The sequence below is a fragment of the Moschus berezovskii genome, chromosome 21, assembly GCF_049115385.1.
Source record: "Moschus berezovskii isolate FMDL1 chromosome 21, NW_MosBer_1.0, whole genome shotgun sequence".
NCBI classification, from domain to species: Eukaryota; Metazoa; Chordata; class Mammalia; order Artiodactyla; family Moschidae; genus Moschus; species Moschus berezovskii.
This window is the reverse complement of record NC_142480.1, coordinates 20,711,199-20,732,620: the sequence shown is the minus strand read 5'-3', so window position 1 is coordinate 20,732,620 and position 21,422 is coordinate 20,711,199. Positions and strand designations below refer to the sequence as shown.

Sequence of the window (21,422 nt, the reverse complement as noted above, 5' to 3'; positions counted from 1 at the left end):
ATTCGAAGAGTATTGACATCGTTAATGAATAAATGGATGGAATGTTTATTATTTCTTTTTTTGTGGTTTTATTATATTGGATGGCATTGCTTTACAGTAACTAAAGGAAAGAGAGGATAAAAGAGTACAATGTACAATTGAAGGGAAGAGTAAATGGTTTTCTGTGAAGACTGTGAAAGTCTTCCCACAGTGTTATGATTTCTTGACAGAATGTACTATTAACATTATCCAGTATAAGTTTTAGTCTCTTGTCTTTTCTACTCAGAAATTAAAGCCATATGATTAAATGTTTTATTTCAGATCTAATGCTATAGAACTAGCAATAAGATTCTTTCAAAATGTCATATTTTTCAGATAAAAAGTTTGGACAGGAATAAAATAGTAGGATGAATTAATCAGATTCCAGTTTTATGTTTATGATTGGAATCGTATGGGTAACACTACAATGGAAAGCTTATATGACTCAGAGCTGGGAGCCCTGAGTTTTAACCCTGGTACTTTCATTTTGCATAAATCATTTGAACTCCTAACCTCACTTTCCTTAGTTGTAAAATAATAGGTTTGAACTCATTGACCTTGGAGGGCCCTTCAAGATCTTTCTAAAAGTTGGATTCTGTGATACGGTATTCTTTGTAGCCTAGTTTTGAAAGAGAACAAAACAATTCCAAACCTCAACAAAACATCACTATCATGAGGCAAAAGGAACCTGTTACCCTAAAATAAATAGTGGGGGGATATATAAAGGTATTTTGGTCAGAATAATTTTAAAGGACCTGTTTCTTTTATGTAGATATTGAGATAATAAAAAGTAGTTTGTAATAATAGCATTTTTCTTGAAATGTGAGTGCTTCTCTTAGATAAGTAACTTAGCGATGTTTGTTCTTTATTTGCAGATTAACTGAAACAGAGTTTAAAATTGAACTTTTAGAAAAAGATCCTTATGCACTTGATGTTCCAAATACAGCATTTGGCAGAGGTAGTTTTTTTTTTTAACCCCTCATTAAAAAAATACTTATTATATTTTGTACATACCGTTTATATTAGTGTGAATTAACACTACTCCCGATGAATTTTTTACATTTTGGAGTTAGGGTTCTAATCTGAGTTCTCTTGTGGTCTCCCAAGTTTCTGAGTTTTGTTCTCTAGCAGTAATGTGAATAATGGCTTTCTCAGTGGCATTTTGTAGGATGATGTATGTTTAGTACCTTGAGCTCCTTGGGAAGCAAAGTGCTTGGTACATAGTAAGGTACTCATTGTTTTTTTGGAGAGTGAATGGGTAAAGATTGCTTAAATGGAATAGCATTGTGACTGTTTACATATTAACCATTCTTTGGAATTTGCTTGAATTTTAAAAATAAGAATTAAAGCAGCTGGTTTTTAATTATGTAAAACTTCATTAAAAAAGATGAGAAAACTTTATTAATCTGAGTTTTGATTGCTTTAATTACCCCCAAAAGAACCAGTTATTTGGACGATGTAGTTAATATTTCTGTCCATTCATTAGTGAGTTAGCATCTTCATGATCTCATACTATTCCAAATAGTTTATTACATTTTTCAAAATAATTTTGGTTGAATTGGAATTAAGCTTCTAGGATAGTAAAAACAAACCTATCTTGTGTAGGTAGACTCCTCTTTTAATAACTTTTGAAAAGTTATAAAAATCCCTTTGAGAGTCTAGTTTCATTAAGTAGTTCTACTTTAAGAAATAGCAGATTGTTATGAATTTCAAATAGGAACAAAATCTGGAGTTGAGGGAGTTATACAGAAAGAATTTTTATCTGAATCTAATGCAAAAATGTCTCAGGGTAAATAATGCTTTGATCTTTTGTTGTAACTACATTTGAATATTATATAAGCTACATAATAAAATTAAGCATGTTTTGAAAAGTATTATTTTGGGTGGCATTGGAGTTTGTTTGTTTTTTGATAATGTTAATTTTTGATCTTTGGAAGTATAACCATTATTTGAGAATGGTGAATTTTGTAAAATGATCAGACTTTTGGTTATATGGTTTATAGATAAAATGATTTATTTGATTTTCAAAACTGAGTTTTCACTGATGACAAATCAGAAGTAATTTCTGATGCTTCAGAGTATTTTGTGTGTTTTTTTTTTTCTGCTTTTGAAAATCTAAACTATACTTGGGTAATTCATAGCTCAATACAGGCCCTATCTGGCCCTGTTTTAAACAGAGCTCTTCTATTGGTACAACCCTCACCAGCTGAAATATCTGGAAGCATACTGCCATTCAAAACAAAACCAAACAAACTTCATGTCCCTCAAATCCTTCTTATAACTCTAAAATATGGTGTCCTTTACTTAATAGTATATGATCATTCAAGTGTATTAGTTACCAAAAGAGTGATGTTTTTATTGACTGAAGTGTCTATTTGGTAGATAGACTTAAACACATGGTTCTATATATAGCTCTATCCCATATTAGCTAAACCCAAGGCACGTTTAGTATTTAGGACAGAGATTAAATTTAAATTGGCAATAGAATGACCCGATGGTAATTGCTGAGATAGGATTCTAACCTATAGTGTAGGTAATTGAAACTATGAATTTAAATATGCTGTTTTAATTATTCCAGAGCATTCCCCATATGGTCCCTCACCATTGGGTCGACCTTCACCTGAAATGAGAGCTTTTCTCTCCCCTCCAACTTTGTTGGAGGGTCCACTCAGACTCTCACCTTTGCTTCCAGGGGGAGGAGGAAGAGGTATATTGTTTAAACATCTTTATTACTCTAGATTTCTTCCTTACTTTATATTTTCATCTCAACTTATCTTTAAAATGATCTTTAAAATAAACCTTTGAAAAGTACAGGCATTCCTTGCACTTACTCTGGGTTAATTTTTGTTTGGTAAAGGAACTCTGTGACATCTAATTTGAATGTATTTTTCCCTTAGAAACCTATTTCTAATGGATTACATTTTGGTCAGAGACTTGACATATCATCTTTTAAAATCTTTTTAAAAACTGTATCTTTTGCTACATAATATATAACTTTATAAAAAGTATACGTGAAATACAGTAACAGTATAACCTAGCATAAAATTGTATTTTAATTAAGCCTTATTGGAATACAGAATTTTTAAAAAATCTTTTTTTACTTTATTATCATGATCTTTTTATTGTAGAAAATCAGAACGTGAAAGAGCTATTTTTTTTTTTTAAGAAATAAGGAATTCAGAAGTGCTCTCTTATAGGCATAGTTTTGTTGGGAACCTTAAAAGAGCCCTAAATCATTTGTTAATATTTTGAGAAACTGACCCAAGATTGTGTGCTTGTTACCCTCTTATGTGTTTTTGAGAATTTCCAGAGCCATTCAGTCCCAAGCATTAGCTATTGATCTTTCTGCAGTTATCTCATCAGCACCGATGTTACCTGTATGCCTCTTTTGATCTGGAGTTTTCCTCTTTTGATCTCTCAACTGTATTTTGTTTGTCAAGTTACTTTAAAACTTTGCCTTGCGTTGTGGCAAAATTCAAACATTTATTCCAAAATCAAGAGGCTTAGGTTTTTAGCCCTGAATTTGTGTTTGTATCATGTCATATTACACATGAACATAAATGTTATCAAAGCCAGTCACATGAAATAGTACTACTCTTACTATTTTTGATGCTTTCTGATAACTTCTATTCAGTTCTATTCCATTTCATTAAGAAAGAATACTAGTTAAGATTAACTTCATACACCACAATGGGTTGCAGCCAACAGTCTGAAAAACAGTGCCCTATAAGTAAGGGTATAAACTAGCTAAATTGCCAATGTGAATCACTAGAAATTGAATGACATAAGTCAAGGATTGCTTGTAGTTAATTGAATATTTGAAATAACAGTAAAAATTACCTTTGATTTCTCCTCTCCTATTTAAATTACTTTCCTTTCTTTTTAAATAACTTTCAAGATACAATGTGATTAGATCATTTGCAAGGGTGTTTTACTGTTTGTTAGAAAAGCTGCAGAAGTTTTAGGTAAGTTATTAGCAGGTCTTAAAAGAGTTGCTTTGAACTGAAAGTTTCTATGACCCACAAAAGAAGAATGACCTTTCTTTTCCTTCCTCTTATCTTTTTTTTTTTTGAAAGTTTGGATGAGATACATGTTTGAATAAGTTTGAGTGTAAGGAAAATAATTTCTTTTTAGAGTAAATTGTTTGTAACTTGTGGACTGAATGAAAAACCTTGACGTTTAGCATGTTCATGTTGGCAGTTTTTCACCTAATAGTCACTTGGCCTGTACTTTTTTCCTCTGGAAGTAAGCAATCAGGAGAAAGTCTCTGAATGTGTCCTTTAAAGATCCGTTTTTCACTCTAGACAGCCTCAGCCTAATTGACTCTTGCACATTTTTCACCGATTTAATTTTCTTCTTCTGATGAACTGATTAGAAGGATGAACAAACTAGAAGGAATAAGGAAAAGTTGACCTACTGACATAAAAGTCAGAATTGGCTTCCTGACAACAAGAGTAGATAGAACAATTTTAAAAATTACTAAAATTAAAAAAAAAAAAAGAATGCTTATACTGATTGGTACAAGTTACTATGAAAAGGTCATATTACTCTTCTCTCTTAAAGGAAGTACCAAAATGTGGGGGGCATTTTAGAATGATTTCTATTAAAGTAATTGTTTTTTTAAAGTTGTTCTTTGAAAAGTCAAATAAGCTTTTGTTTTCTGGGCAATATAATTTTGAGGAGACCTCATTACCCCCTCAATGGCAGATGAAATATTAATTTTGTTATGTAATATTAAAACTTTTTATATTTATGTTTTTCACTTTGAGTATGGGTTATTAGTTGAGGTGCCATTCTTTCTGTGGTTATAGGAAGGGAACTTTGGAATGATTCCCCTTCTTTGTAAATGTCAGCATGTCAGATTTTCTTATCCAAATGAGTGTTACCTTGTTCAGAGTGTTTATTTCAACAGTGCTGCTGCTTTTGAAACTCTTTTATTATAGACTTGCGTTCAGAGTTGTGAGCTCTCTTTGGAGGTAAACTTGATATTTAAAAATTGCTAGAAGCCACTTAAAGCCAGATTTATTTGACATATATAAATTTTGTAATCAGATTGGTTAAAATCATTTCTGAGGCAGAAGTCATGAAGAGTCATGCCTCTACTTACTATAATAGTAAGATGCAATTTCTTGAGTGGCTCTTAAGTTAATCTGAGTACATTTCTAAAAGATACTTTGAGTAGTTGCAGAATTAGTAAAATAGGTACATAGCCTCTAAGATGACTGTTTTAAAGGCTTCATACTCTTTGACTATTGGCATGTTAGTTTAATTAACAAAAATCTCATAATTATTACATTTGATATAGAAATCCTTTGCTTTGCTATTTGCTTTCTACTCTTATTTTTCAGGCTTAGTATTTATAATTTCCAATTTATCCACTGATTTTTATGTAAATAGTGATAGTAACATTTAAGAATGAGTTTTATAAGCAAGTATTTATGTATATGACAAAATATTTCCTTTTGTTTTAGAAATGGCTTTGGTAGGATAGAGTTATAGTCTAATGTGTCTTAGGAAAACTTGGTTGGAATCTGATTGTTTTGCCTTTCAAAAAAGGCCTGGATTTTATTTGATGAGAGATCTTATAATACTTTTTTAGATAAAACAGTTGTATCTTTCTTCTTTAATTAGGCTCAAGAGGCCCAGGGAATCCTCTGGACCATCCGATTACCAATGAAAGAGGAGAATCAAATTCTGATAGGTTAACTGATCCTCACAGAGCATCATCTGACACTGGTTCCCTTTCACCTCCCTGGGAGCAAGATCGTAGGATGATGGTTCCTCCATCAGGTATGGAATGAATATAGTTAGTGTGTAATTTGAAAGGCAGCCGGTATGTGCAACATACAGGAATGAAAGAATAGAGAAGTACACGTGTGCCCTGTCTTAAGAAGAACCATGATACATATTAGAAAACAGTAGTAACACAAATTTCCAAAGAGAATAATCAGGGATAATTATTCACATTATAGGAAACTGTCCTCCCTCCACCCCCGCCATGCAATGTCTTTATAGTTTTTGTTGCTCATAGAAGTGATACATGTTTATATTTATGTTAGAAAATTTGAACAATTGAGAAATATATAATTAGGAAAGTGAAAAAATCCCCCTTGTCATTTTAAGCATGCCCCTCCCAGAATGTAGTTTTATATCTTTTAGGGAGTTCTTTTTTGATGTTTTCATAAACATAGGTATACCTATTCCTTCATCACTTCTGTGCAGTTATACTGTTCACCTTCTTATAATTGTCTTTTTACCCTTGAACAATATATCTTAGATTAATTGTCAAGATAAATATATTTACCGGAAGACTCACAGTAGAATATTCTGAAGTAGAGCAATAACTGTTATTCCCTTATAGCCTCTATTTGCCCAAGGAACATTATTAAAATTATTCAGTTTGCTAAACTTTTATTTATGCACAGTGTTTCAGGGACAGACAGTGTTATGTAGAGTGAGCTATGCCTGCTTTGCATAAATTAGTTACATTAAAAAATATATACTAGTTCAGATTGCTTCCTGAGGAGTTGGAGAAGGAAGAATATTGTGGTTAAAAAAACCTTTAATTGCAAGAGTTAGCCTTTGCTTTGTTAGTGTGTGTATGTCGCTTTGCATAAATTAGTTACATTAAAAAATATATACTAGTTCAGATTGCTTCCTGAGGAGTTGGAGAAGGAAGAATATTGTGGTTAAAAAAACCTTTAATTGCAAGAGTTAGCCTTTGCTTTGTTAGTGTGTGTATGTTGTATGAAGTGGTAATTTCTTTGGTTTGAGGTTACTTTCTTTTGTTTGATATCATTAGAGTATCAGCTTCATAAAAACAGAGATTTGTGTCACTTTAGTTCACTGCTGTATCTCCAGAACCTAGAACAATGCTGAGCCTGTAGTATTTGCCCAGTAAATATTTGTTGAATGAATGAATACCCAAATAATTCTAAGAAAGCTGAATATTTTTCTTACTGTTTTTATATTTAGAAATATATATGCTGTGACTTTCAGACTTAAGAATCTGTTAATAGGTGACATAGAAATCCTCCTTTCAAGGATTTTTTTCTTGAGTAGCATTCATTTTAGACTTTAGATGTGGTAAAAATAAAGATGAATAATTTACAGCCCCTTTCTTAAGGAGTTTGATTTCAAGCTTTTGGTGTATATTGTATTTCTGTGTGTGTGTGTGTGTACCTTTAAAATTTTTTGTTTGGCAGCATTAGGTCTTAGGAGGATCTTTCTTTGTGGCTCACGGACTCTCTAGTTGTGGTGCATGGGCTCAGTTGCTCCAAGGCATGTGGGATCTTAGTTCCCCTATCAGGGATCAAACTCATGTCCCCTGCATTGCAAGGTGGATTCTTAACCACTGAACCACCAGGGAAGTCTCACATTTTTGTAAAGGATGTTCCTTTTGGGAATTTACAAGCTGTTAGTACCAAGAGTCCCTGTTACATGCTCTGCCCCTCCCCCCAAGTATTATCTAGTGTGGTGATGCTCAAACTTGGCTTATCATCAGAAATAATCTAGGGGACTTAAAAAAATGCAAATACCTGGGTTTCACCACATTTCCCCACCCTTGTTTTTCTGTAAATTTCATTGAAGTTTAGTTGATTTGCGATGTTGTCACTACACCTGAACATGACCGCTGGAGGTAAGATTTATATTTCCCAAAAAAAACCTCTCTAGGAGGTTCTGAGAAATAGCTAAATTTAAAAACCACTAATTTATCCAGTGCCCTTACTAAATAGAGAAGGGAACTGAGTCCCAGAAGAGGGAATTTCCCTGACAGTCTTAGGTTAGAACAGTTAGCTAGGTGAGGAGCTGAGGCTGGAACTCAAACAATAGTGACCATTATTCATAAAATTGGAACATATTTGACATGTTGTTTAACAATTGCCTGAAGCCTATAATTTTTCAGACCTTTTGATGTTGTCCCATAGATCTCTGTCTCCTCATTTTATTGCCAAATTTTTTTCCTTTCTTTCTTTTTTTGGTTGAATAATTTCTGTTGATCTATCTTCAAGTTTACTGACTCTTTCCAGTGTTACTTCCATTCTGCTGTTAATAACGCCCATCTGGTACATTTGGGGCTTTCCTGGTGGCTTAGTGGTAAAGAATCTGCCTGCCAATACAGGAGACATGGATTCGATCCTTGGGTCAGGAAGATCCCCTGGAGAAGGAAGTGGCAACCCACTCCAGCATTCTTGCTTGGGAAATCCCGTGGACCAAGGGGCCTGGCAGGCTACAGTCCACAGGATCACAAAGAGTTGGACACGATTGAGCAACTCAACAACCTCATGAACTGTAGCCTCTGTCCAGAATTCTGCAGGTGAAAAATATTTGGATTGGAATTAAGAAATTTGATTTCTAATCTTCACTCTTTAATCTTTTTATGTGATTTTGGAAATTTGTTTTATCTTTTTGGACCTCAGTCCTTTTATACAGTGAGAGAGATGAACTGAGTGATCTGTGTAATCTGTTTATCTGAGTAATAGAACATTAGTTCAGTATTAATGGTTAATGTTGAGATGTTCTAGATAATGTTCAATCTAGTTGACAGACCAAATAAGATAATATACAATGTTAGTAAAACCAAAGACTATTTACAGCATTCTTTTCTAAATCCAATTGTGAACACACCTTTTTCAGTTTAAAAACTTAATTGAGGGACTTCTTGTTCTAGGTCAAGCTACCTTTTAATCAAACTGGTAAATGTTGACTGCAGTAAACAGTGATGAGTTGTGTAATACCTAGAGCAACCACTAAAAAGTCTTCTTAAAGAGATATACTGAGAAATACTTTGGATCAGATAAATTGTCATCAGAATAGATCTGCTTTTCAAGCCCCAAGGAAACATTTCCCAAGATAGATCATATCCTGGGTCATGAAACAATGTTTAACAAATCTAAAAGAATTGAAATCATATCGTGTGTTCTCTGACTATGGTGGAATCAAACTAGGTTGACTTATTGATACATGCAACAATTTGAATAGATCTCAGATGGTTAAGAATCTGCCTGCAATGCAGAAGAGCCAGGTTGGATCCCTGGGATGGGAAGCTCCCCTGGAGAAGGGAATGGCTACCCACTCCAGAATTCCTGCCTGGAGAACTCCATGAACAGAGGAGCCTGGCGGGCTATAGTCCATGGGGTCTCAAAGAGACAGGTACAGCTGGGTGACTAACATAAAGCCATAATGTTGACTGAGAAAAATATCTCAGAAGGTCAGATAATATATGATTTCATGTATATAACATCCTTGAAATGACAAAATTATAGAACTAGAAAACAGATTAGTGGATGCCCTGAGTTAGGGATGGTAGAGGGAGGAGAGTGGATGTGATTAAAGGGAAGCCTGAGAGAGATCCTTTTGGTAATGGAATAGTTCTGTATGTTGAGTGTGGTGGTGGTTTCATAAATCTATTCACGATAAAATCTATCCATGGCAAGAAATATACACATTAGTAATGTTAGTTTCCTGTTATTACATTGAACTATAGTTATGAAAAATGTAAACATTTGGGGAAACTGGATAAAGGGTATGCAGGAACTTTCTGCATTATTTTTGCAGCTTTCTGGGAATCTTTATTTTAAAGTCAACAGTTAAAAAAAAACCTTCTTATCTGGATACAGTGTGTATAAAATGCAAGGGTTTTTAAGCATATAACCTGATGATTGTTTCAAAATTTGAGCACACATGTAAGCCAGCATTCAGGTTAAGTATCCCATCATAAGTAACCAGAATTAAAATTTTAGCAGGAAGATGTCCTGTAATTAGTAAGCCCATTATGAATTCTTAATAAATCTTTAACTGCAACATGGATTTCATCAGTGTTACTTACCTTGCTCAGTGTTTCATTCTGTAAGAAGTAGAACTTTATTCTGTGAGGATCTCATCCTTGAAGTTCAGGAGCAGAAAAGCAAAAACATCAAAATGCTTTTTGAAGCCTCTCTGAATCGCAACAGCTAACATTTAATTGACAAAGCAAGTCATGTGGCAGAATTTGGAATCATTGGGCAGGATAGGTATTCTACCTCTTAAGGACAAGGGTATAAGGAAAGGTAAATAAAATTGAGGTCATGAATACAGTCTAGCCAGAGGGATTATATTTAATACTATTGTGATGTATTTTCACTTATTATATAACTAGCTTTTAAAAATATATTTAGGTAATATAATTAAAAAATTTTGAAATTACTTTTTGGAAGAAAGGAGTATATGGTTTTTCTGTTAAGTTCTTCCTAAGTAATTGCCTTGTTTTCTTTGTAGTTGCTCTTATTTACAAAGCTGTGCATGATAAGCAATCTTGATTAATGGTTGAACAAGTCTTTAGAAAGTCTTAAAATATGATCTAACTTCCGCATGTGTGTGTGTTAAGTCACTTAGTCATGTCCAATTATTTGCAACGCCATGGGCTGTAACCCACCAGGATCCTCTGTCCATGGAATTTTCTAGGTGAGAATACTGGAGTGGGTTGCCATTTCCTACTCCAGTGGACTTTCCCAACCTAGGGATTGAACTGCATCTCCTGTTCCCACATTTAGTAGTTATTAATACATTTTGAGAGACATGCTTATTAAAATGTTCTTATGCTTTTTGTAAACTGTAATTAGTGACTGTGTGTTTCTATGGTACTCGTAACATAATTCAAATAAGAAATGCTAAAATTTAAATGATAGCTTTTTGACTGTCAGGGTATGAATCTGCTGGATTCTTGGCTTTTAGTATTTTAACTGATTCTTGAGAATTATAAATTTATAGTACAGGTATTAATCACAGTAATGATTCATCATGTACATGATTATATTCATAACTCTAACAAGAAAGATAGTAATTGTGTCTAAGTTCATGTAAATATTTTGGTAAAATTTTAAGTTAAGAAAATAAAACCACAGATACTTTAATGAAACAAAGTTTCAGTTTTTATCTATTTTTTTTCACTCTTTAGTATTCTTAATCTCTCTTCTTGATCTTTCAGTGCTGCAACTTCAGTGTCCTTTTATTCCTCTGTGTTGCCTCACAATTTCTTTTTCCAGAAATAGAGAAGTAGTAGAGAAGAATATGGAGAAGGAAATGGCAACCCACTCCAGTGTTCTTGCCTGGAGAATCCCAGGGACGGGGGAGCCTGGTGGGCTTCCGTCTGTGGGGTCACACAGTCGGACACGAATGAAGTGACTTAGCAGCAGCAGCAGAGAAGAATAAGAATCTTAATTCTCAGCAGATTTTGTGCTACTCGAGAGAGATGCATTAATAGTGAATTATATAATTTTTCCTCCTTGTACTTTTTTGAGTTTTAGCAAAGAGCAGGTAATATGTATGTATGTATTCCATTTTTTTTTGGTCAGTGCTTATCTTTAACTGATTTAGATAATATATTTTATGTAAGGGGTAGCAAAGAGACTTAGCCGCTATTTCTTGGTGGTTCTGTCATGAATTAAATGTGGTCTTCAGCATTGTGTGTTTAAAAAACTTGCTTTTTATCTCTCTTTTTTTTAAAGAGCTAAACAGAAGACACATACAGCCAACTTGAAGAGGACAGTTCTAAATTTTACCTTGAGAGAGAAAAGCAGGCTAAACAGATCAGAATAGTTGGGAGAGCTTTATCAGAACAGTTTGGAGAATACAGGCATAGATTTTTACATTACTGGCTTTGATCTGTAGATGTTTGTGTAGATGTTTGTGCATTGCCCTGCATTGCAAACATTCTTTCAGATAAGATGCGTTTGATAGAATTATAGTTTATCTTAAGTTAGGTTCACTTTGATTTCCCTGCTGAGATTTTGGAGTCTTCATAAGCTGAAAAAGTGTACTAAAATCCATAGTGATGCTTTTCTACTCTTAGAGGATGAGATTTACTTTAAAGTTGTTTCCAAATTTTGAGGCTGTCACTTTTTTGGAAGTATGTATTTCTTGTGGCGCTTCAACTTTCTTGTGTAATGATCCTTTTTAAGTTCTAATGATTAGCATTTGGTTGCTTACTTACTGCTATATGTAGTTATATAAACTTGAAAAATCCATGTTTAATTTTTCAGTCTTCCTGAAGAGAGTAGATTGAGGAAAGATTAAGATGTGTGGGAAAATGTAATCAATTTTTGAAAAAATTTGCTTTTAATAAAAATGAGAGATGAGGTGGTAATTGGATGGAGAAATGTTCTTGTTTTTAAAGATAGAAAACATTACAGCATGTTTATTTGCTGATGGGAATAATCTAAGATCAAAGGAGAAATTGATGATGCATGGGAGAGGGTATAAAAGTAAAAACAAAAAAAAGTGGGATCCAAAAAAAAGGGTTTGAATAACTTTGTAAAAGGAAGAAAGGTGGAGCAGCTGGGTACAGATGTAGAGGCTGGGTGAGGCTAAGTGAGTGTGTTTAGTTGCATCAAGTTTCTTAATGTGAAAGATCATTAACTTGGGATAGGAGAGAAAGGCAGGGGATTGTCAGAGATTTGGAGGGAGAAAAAGGTACCCAGTAGCCATTTAGGAGAGTGAAAGAATTTACATATCAGTGAAATGTGGAATGATTACACAGCAGTATTGAGTATCCAGTTGAAGTTTATGATCATAGATTTGAAAGAGAACAGTCAATACTATAGGTTTCCCCAGGGGTTTTGGTGCAGGCGATTCAAGGGACAAGAGTCCAACCCCTTTGTTAGGAAGATTCCCTGGAGGAAGAAATGGCAACTCATTCCAGTATTCTTGCCTGGAAAATCCCATGGACAGAGGAGCCTGGGGTACAGTCTGTGCAGTTGCATAGAGTTGTATGCGACTAAGCATACAAGTCAATACTATATTTTAATATAGTTTGTAATTATAAAAATTTTAATTTATCATTACAGCTACTTTGGGATGCTTACTTTGAGCCAGATGTTAAGAGCTTTATATTAATCATTCTGCTGCTGCTAAGTCGCTTCAGTCGTGTCCGACTCTGTGTGACCCCATAGACCGCAGCCCAGCAGGCTCCTCTCTTCCTGGGATTCTCCAGGCAAGAATACTGGAGTGGGTTGCCATTTCCTTCTCCAATGCATGCATGCATGCTAAGTCGCTTCAGTCATGTCCGACTCTGTGCGACCCCATGGACAGTAGCCCACCAGGCTCCTCTGTCCACGGCACTCTCTAGGCAAGAATACTGGAGTGGGTTGCCATTTCCTTCTCCACTTGACCCTTGAGAACTCATTAAATGTAATTTTCTTCATTGACTCCAGTTGATGGCAGATGGTATCCTTGGCTTTTTGTGGGAAAGATGTGTCTGTAAGGTCCCAAGGAACTGAGTCATGTAACAAATATGTATGGAGCTCACATTATATTCACCTAGGACAGTCATGGAAGGTAGTATGAGACCGTATCTATTAGGATGGGAGAGAGTGAAGCAGGGTAAAAAAAAAGTTATCCCCTTTGTCCTCTGACATATTTTTTTAATAGCATTATTACTTACTAACTTTTGCCAGACTGGTTACTTAAGGAAACTTCTGGCGCTTCCCTCCCACTGTAGCAGTGTCTTTAAGAACTTCCAAATACTGCAGGACCTCACTTATACGTGGGCATCTGAAAATGTAGAATATATAGAAAGAGAGTGGACCAATGGCTCCCAGGGGTTGGGGATGGAGAAATGGGCAGATGCTGGTCATGTTCTTCACCATATTTTTGAAGGTTGGCAAAAGCATCCTTAATCAAAGTCTACCATCACCTGACAGAGATGAGATAGGCTACCTATATTTTTTCAAGAATGGTGAGTTACACAAGGACCCATGAATTATTACCATTTTGTCATCATAAATGACAGAGGAGGCTGACTGTAGAAGCACTTGAGTCAGAGTCTGTGCCTATATTTGTGTCCGCCCAAATGTCCTTAATCTGAGCATTGTGAACCTTCCATTCATCTGTTGAGTCAGAGATCTTTCCCTTTAGTTTTGGAGGGAAGCTAAATTCTAAACTGTTGAAGTTACTGAAAATTTGATTACTTGGTGACCTCACTGACACTGTTTCTGCTCTGGTGACCATTTCTTTTGTCATTATCAGATCTGCTAAATTTCTTACTGTGTTTACAGCAGAGTCTGTCTTTCCTTTGTTCACTAGAAAGATAGCTCCTTGAAGCCTTTTTTTGATTTATTGATGTATCCACTTCCTTCCACTATTATTAAAATTAAAGTTAAATCTATCTATAAATATATATATAATTAAATTCTGTTCATGTATTCTGATGTACATGTAGTAATGAAAACTTTCAAACTCCAAGGTGTCATCATATTTGTGTTTGTTACTAAAAAGCAAAATTATTGCCTTAAGTAAAGTGTGTAGTTTTCTTAAAATTGTTTACTATCGTCTACCAAGAATATGTGTCAAAGTCTTTTAGAGAGAAAAATTATATGTTCAACGTATTAAATTTAAGGAAACTTGATTTTTATCTTTAATGAAGATATTTTAAAAACATGTTTTCTAGGCCAGCCATATCCTGATCCAGTTCTTTTTCCACAAAGGCAAGACAGATTTTATTCTAATTCTGGTAGACTTTCTGGACCAGCAGAACTCAGAAGTTTTAATATGCCTTCTTTGGATAAAACAGGTAAGAAATATTCTGTGTGTATATGTGTTTTTTAGTAATAATGGCGTACGAAAGAACTGGAAGCTGCATAAAGGACTAAGATAATTGTGATTTCTGCTTTGCTCTTAAGGTCACAATTTCTTTCCTGAGAACTTCCTGGTTTTATGTTTCTTGCTATTTTGTATACATCCATGGCATCTGCACATGTGTTGGTGGTTGGTTTGAGCACTATTGCAATGACTTTATTCTGTGTACCTCTTGATGGTAAATTTTACTGTGTTCCATGATTAATTTTCTAGTTTTTCCAGTCCACTTTACATAAATCCTGTGTAGTAATCAAAGAAATTAGGCTGTGTGAATGATATGTGAAAATAAGAGAAATAATTTGAGTGCATGCTCTGTTGATGGGTTAATCAGTTACCTTGTTTAAATTTTTCATGCTTAGGTAGGTTTAACATTTACTGAGCAACCAACAATTTGTTTGGGGCTCATTTTCTTAAACCACCTCATAGCAACCCATTGAAATTGGGAATTACCTACACCCAATGTATTTTAGAAGTACATAACAAAAGATTAAAAGTAGAAAGTGAAAAATTTATGGGTAAAAGATTTCCTCAGGAAAGGGTATATATTTCAGGAGAGGGAAATTATCCAGTTGGAATATGTATTATTTTGGAAAATCATTCTTCTCTGAATAATAAGCAAAGAAGGAGACCTGCGGCCTGGTTTTCTGTTATTATTTCTGTTTGGTGTTTGAAATTGTTTTCCCCCATTAATTCAAGCTTAATGTGAATGAAAGTATTTGTGATTAAACATCTATTTCTAAACTAATGTTTAAAAATTTTCACATTTTGTTCATTTTTTTTGCAATTGACCAATATTCAATTTAGCAAACAATTTTTAAGTTCTTTCACTTTAGAAGGTATGCTGCATGACATGGTAGACAATATAATTATAGTAAGGTATAGTTTTTAGCTCTAAGGAGCTAATAATTACTAATAGAGGAGAAAGACAGATATATATGCTTGACTGATACTAGTCAGAATGATAAGTCCCATTAGAGAATATGTTATGTTCACAGAAAGTGAAAACACCCATGTAGTTGAAGGATCAGGGAAAACTCTGTGAAAGAGGTGGCATTTGAGCTACTTTTAGGGAATTTGAAAATTTAGTTAAAAGGTAAAGGTCTGTGCCAGTAGTAATGAAGAGTATAAGCAAAAATAAAGAAAAGAGCATGAGTTATTGATGGATAATGACTATAAAACTGAGATATGAATCCCTTGATCTTATGAGGGTTAAATGAGCTAATGTGTGTGGAAGTATTTGTAAACTGAAAAATTTCTATGTATATGTAATGTTTTGTTATTGGTTTATCAGTGTATGGTATTTACATGAAGGAAAGTGGTGTGAAATGGTTGAAATACATTAACACTAGTGCTCAGTAAACATTTATTGAATGAAATGAATGACCTCATTTCATCTTTACAATAAACCTGTAAAGTAGATACTATTACCCTTATTTTACAGATGAAGAAACCAAGGCTCAAAAAGATGCTAAAGAGCTCAGGTAGAGCTAGGATTTGATACCCTGTCTGACTCCAGAGCCATGGTCTTGGTCCTTAGGCTTTGCTGAAATGAGAGGGTAGTGGATCAGTTTAGTGCCTCAGCCCTGCCATTGATGCGCTAAATATCTGCAGACTGTTTACCGTTTGACAAGCACTGTGGTAGCTGCTATGTTTCAGTGGTGAATAGGAAGTCAGCATTCCTTATACCTGTGGTCTGTAGACAGTTGCACTATATAGTGACAAAAGTAACAAGTGCAAAATATTATGGGAGCTTACGGGCCACGAGCCACGAACCTAGATGAGAGGTGGTGATGTTTTGAATGTGGGGTTGTCGAGGAAGTCTTTTTGGAGGAAAGGATGTATAAGCTGAGCATTAAAGGAGGAATTAGCTGGGCCAGAATGATGTTTGATAATGTTCTGGGAGGAGAGAATAGCATATTTAAAGACACAGGTAGGAATGTCTTGTAAATATGGCTGCAACATGGAGTGGAAGTCAGAATATTGAAACAAGTAGTATAGAAGTAAGCAGTGCATAGTTTTCAAGGCCTTGCAAACCTGTTCAGAAATTTTGAACCTACTTGTGGGATAATGGGAACACGTTAAAGGGTTTTAAATGGAGAATAATTAGATCAGACCTTCAGTTTGGAGAAATTATTCTGGTTGTGTTATGGGGAATAGATTAGAGGTAGCGGTTGAGATGGGAGAGAGAGAAACTTTTTAGAAGACTGACAGAAATCTACATGGATGATGGTGGTGACTTAGCTGAGCAGACAGAAAGATGTGAAGAGACACATATATAATATAATTGGGAGGACTTCAGATTGAATGGAATGAGGGAGGAGGGGGAGTCTTGGCTGATGCTGGGTTCTTGGCTAAGGCATATGGGCCATTCATTGTTCTGAGACAAGGAGCAAGAAGCAGTATAATGTTTGATGGGAAATATTTTAAGTTAACTTTGAACTTAAATTCGCTGCACCTATGATGGAGCTGCAAGGCTATTCAAGTAGGCACTTCAAGCTCGGAAATATCTAGATCTGACTTAAACGTCTGGAAATACAGTAGTAGTCTACATGAAATTAGAGCTGTAGAATGGATGCGGTTTCTCAAGGAGAGAATGAGAGGAGAGGAGGCTGAGGGTGGAACTCTGAAGAGACCACCCCTGAGGAGTCTTGGAGCCCACTGGAGAAACTGAGAAGGAGCAGCTAGAAAGGAGAGGCAGAGAAGATGCCCTCCCAGGAGGTGGAGGCTGAGAGAACTGAAAGAGGGAGGGAATAGTGACCAGTGGGAGAAATTACATTAAATAAGAACTGAAAGTTCTATTTTAATTGAGAAAAAAAAAAGACATTTCATCTTGGGATATAATTTCAGTGGAACAGTGTATGCTACACATAGATTGAGTATAATTGAGAGACAAAATGGGAGGAATTCTGAATTATATATATATATAAAAACTTTTTTTTTTTTTTAAGTAGAACTTTTGACTGTGAAGGGAAGCGATAGCTGTAAGGGGGTTTCTTTTTCTATCTAATTTTAAAATAGTAGTTGGGAGAGACCTGCCGATAGGATAGGTGTAGCAGAAAGGGTAGAGGGAGGAAACAGAATGGAAGATCCCAGCGGAAGCTCGAGGCAGGGCACTCTGAGTACAGAATCAGGCTCTTAGAGTGTCTAGAAGAATCCTAGGCAGGTGAAAAATGGCCAGTAGGATAAAGATGCTAGTGACTGGCTGTTAGCAATGGAGTCTGCGAGATCAGCTAATTAGGGAAGGAAATGAAGAAAGGAGGAAATTGAGAGATAGAGGACTGGAAGCTTCAGTGATTCCCAAGGACAAGTATAGTGAGAGTAGTGAAATGAAAAGGCTGGGAGGGGACAGGTAGTTGTGGTCAGAGAGAGGGTTGTTTAAATTTATGTTCTCAGAGCCTGTGCAATTCTTGATGATAAAGCCCAGGCACATTTATTTAGAAACAGTGGCTAATTCAGTTGCTAGTCTATGTTATGTGATGGAGGAATAAGGAAGAAAGATGAGAGAGAAGGGAGGAAGAAAGGAGAGGAAAGGAAGGCAGGAGGAAAAGGAGGTGGGGAGAAGGAGAGGAATGCTGTCTCCTGGAAGTTTCCTTAGTGATGCAGCTTGCAGGACTCTCTAGGCACGTGGTGGGGAAACCACAAACAAGGCCTTTATAGAACTCTGAGTCTGCCAAAAGTTCCACGGACCTCAAGCTGTCCTTGTGGCCCTAATACAGGATGCTGGTGTCAAGCTGGCTTATGTGCTGACCAGGGGAGTAGGGATATCAGTGTCCTTTGTGATCTGAAGCTGTAAGAATGGTGTGATAAACCACATATTTTTCATGGTTTAACTTTTAATTTTAGATGGGCCAGTATCTTCAGAAATGGAATCCAGTAGAAATGAAAGCAAAGATGATCTTGGTGTAAGTATTGAAAGTGAAATTGTATCCATGTATCCATGTATTTCTGATCTCTTGGTTTACTAGAATAGTAATTTAGCCAGCATCTGGTTTTTTGATTAAAAACTGCTGCTTTCTTTTTGACAAATGTGCTTCATGCTTTGCATTATAGCTATTTCCTTTCTGGATTGTATCCCATGGTGATAAAGTACAACGTACAGACTCAAGGCTTGATTTAGTTTGTATAGTTAAACAAGAACTTGAATTCCCTCTTGGACTTTTAGTTTAAATCCAGGATTGTTTTAAAGTATGTTTTTTGTTTACTGTGCTTACAATCTTGGTTTTTTGTCACCTTGAAAATATTAACATAAACTTTTTTTTTTTTTAGTATATCTTGATAAAAGAATGTATATTTTGGTACTCTTGAGCTGTTCTTATGTTTTATTTTTAATTGGACAATTGCTTTGTTGGTTAAAGCTGTTTCTGTTAAGGTAATAAAATATTCATGATAGCTAAAATCCATCTGATGTAGAAAATGGAATCTTTCTCTGGAGCCTTTTACGGTATCATAGACTGCTTTCTGCCTAGGTGCCTGGGTGCCTTCTTCTAAGCCTAAATTTATAAGGAAAGCTATTGCAAACTTTGCTACTGCAGTGACTGCTGTATGTCAATTTGTTGTAGAATTTAAATGTTCCCGATTCATCTCTTCCCATTGAAAATGAAGCAACTGGACCTGGTTTTATTCCTCCACCTCGTCCTCCAGTCAGAGTTCCATTGTTTCCAATGGATGCAAGGGGTCCTTTCATAAGAAGAGGGCCTCCTTTTCCTCCACCTCCTCCAGGAAGCATGTATGGAGCTCCCCGAGATTATTTTCCACCAAGGGATTTCCCTGGCCCACCACCTCCGCCATTCGCAAGTATGCTTTATAAAGCTTTATATATGTCTTGTAGAGTAGATCAGAAATATTCATTTTACTTTCTATTCATGTAGTAATACAATGGAGGAAAAAATTTCTCATCTTCTGTAAGTATTCCATTATTTTTCCAAGTTGGGAAGATTGCCAGCCATCAGTAATGAGGTCTCATCAGTAATGAGTCTTCAACTTGATTCATCTTAATAGATGTAGAATTACTTCTGTGTTTCAGTAATCAAGAAAATCATTGGCTTTTTGCAACAGTCTTATGTTAAGACTAAAATTATTTGTATCTTATTAGACAGAATTTGGGTACTATGTCAATTAGTAAAAATAATTAGTTTATATTTTGCATTAAAATGACTGGCTAAAGTATTTTAAAAAATCTTTTAAAATCTTTTTTCATAAGTAGCTCCCATGTAGTCCTACTTATTTAAAACCTAGAATGTGTTTATCATCATGTTTGGACTAATTGTTGAATTTATTAAAATTCCTCATAGCCTCACATTTGAGAAAAGAAATGATTATTGCTTTTATGACTATCTATTTCCATTTAGAACTACAGGTTTCAGCAGAATAAATACATGGGTAACAAACACTAGGAAAAAGCCTATCATTTGCCTGAAAGGGTCATTCCTTCCCTCATTCCTCCTCTTTAAAGTTCAGAGTGAACTAAAATGAATTTTATTTGAGGAATTTCAAGACAGTTTTTGATACAACTATAAATATTTTAGGATAATGTCAAATTAGATTTTGGAATTACTGATCTTAATTTTAAGTCTGATGAAAGTTACATGAAAGCTTTTTTGAGAGTAAGTTACTCTATTTTGAAATAATTCTCCTTTTTAAAAAGTGTTAAGATATTAGATTTTCATAGGACAAAAATCTGCAGCTAAAATTAGTGATATTCCCTTTAATCACGTGTAGTTGAAGAGCATATGTTTTTCTCAATGTTGTAAAAATTCATTTGTTAAATCAGGTAATTATTCTGGTGTCATCTTTTGAAAATAAAGATAGGTATTGGAAGTTATAAGCTAATGATTTATTGGGGCCACAGTGCAGGTGCTGAAAGTTAAAACCTGTCTTTTACCTATCTCTTTGAACAGTGAGAAATGTCTATCCACCAAGAGGTTTTCCTCATTATCTTCCCCCGAGAGCTGGATTTTTCCCCCCACCCCCACATCCTGAAAGCAGAAGTGAGTTCCCATCAGGGCTTATTCCACCTTCAAATGAGCCTACTACTGAGCATCCAGAGCCATCGCAAGAAACTTGACCATATTGTTGGTCTCTCTTCAAAAGTAATTTTGACTTCTCTCTCATTTTCAGTTTAAGTAACTGCTGTTACTTAAGTGATTATACTTTTGCTCAAATTGAAGCTTAATGGAATTATAATTCTCAGGATGGTATTTTGTAAATAAAGATGATTTAAATATGAATCTTATGAGTAAATTATTTCCATTTTATTTTGTTCTAGGTGGTATAATTATTTTAATTTAATTCATCTACTATAACATAAACAATAAAGAGAGTTTTATATATGTAATCTTGCAGTTGGGGATATTTTTAACTCCAAAGGCTGTGTGTCTTTATGCCAAGAACTGTATTTACTATGGTTGCAGACATATGTGAAAGTAACTTTATGCCTAATTAAATAAATTTTGATTGATTTAAAGACTTGATTGGAATTGATAATAATAAAATCAGCTAGTTTTTTCATAAATATGGCTCCAATAGTTAGTGTTTTTTTTTACTTCTACCAATGGCTTTGAGGCTAAAAATAATACTTTTTTGGATCTTTCCCATTCAGGTATCTTAACCAAAACTGTGCCCTTTTCTTATAAATAGACATGAATGACCCAATTCAAAAAGTTAATACACTTAAAGATCATATTTTAAAGCCAGGATATTATCTAATGGCAAATTTAAGAATTTAGATATTCTTAATTAATTCACTGATTTCCTGTGCAGTTTTATTTTTTTGTTTTTCTCTTCATTTGTAA

At 34.8% G+C, this 21,422-nt stretch overlaps 1 protein-coding gene across 1 annotated transcript in view; it reads left to right on the top strand.

Moving 5' to 3' along the window:
* Positions 1-21,088, top strand: part of MIA2 (MIA SH3 domain ER export factor 2) — an 86,620-nt gene extending 65,532 nt beyond the window's left edge. Inside the window, 7 exon segments of the mRNA XM_055418290.2 lie at positions 894-976; positions 2,597-2,725; positions 5,650-5,808; positions 14,444-14,566; positions 18,475-18,533; positions 19,191-19,425; positions 20,529-21,088. Coding sequence (XP_055274265.2) covers positions 894-976; positions 2,597-2,725; positions 5,650-5,808; positions 14,444-14,566; positions 18,475-18,533; positions 19,191-19,425; positions 20,529-20,695 — 955 coding nt within the window. The 3' untranslated portion in view covers positions 20,696-21,088.
* The last annotated feature ends 334 nt before the right edge of the window (positions 21,089-21,422 follow it).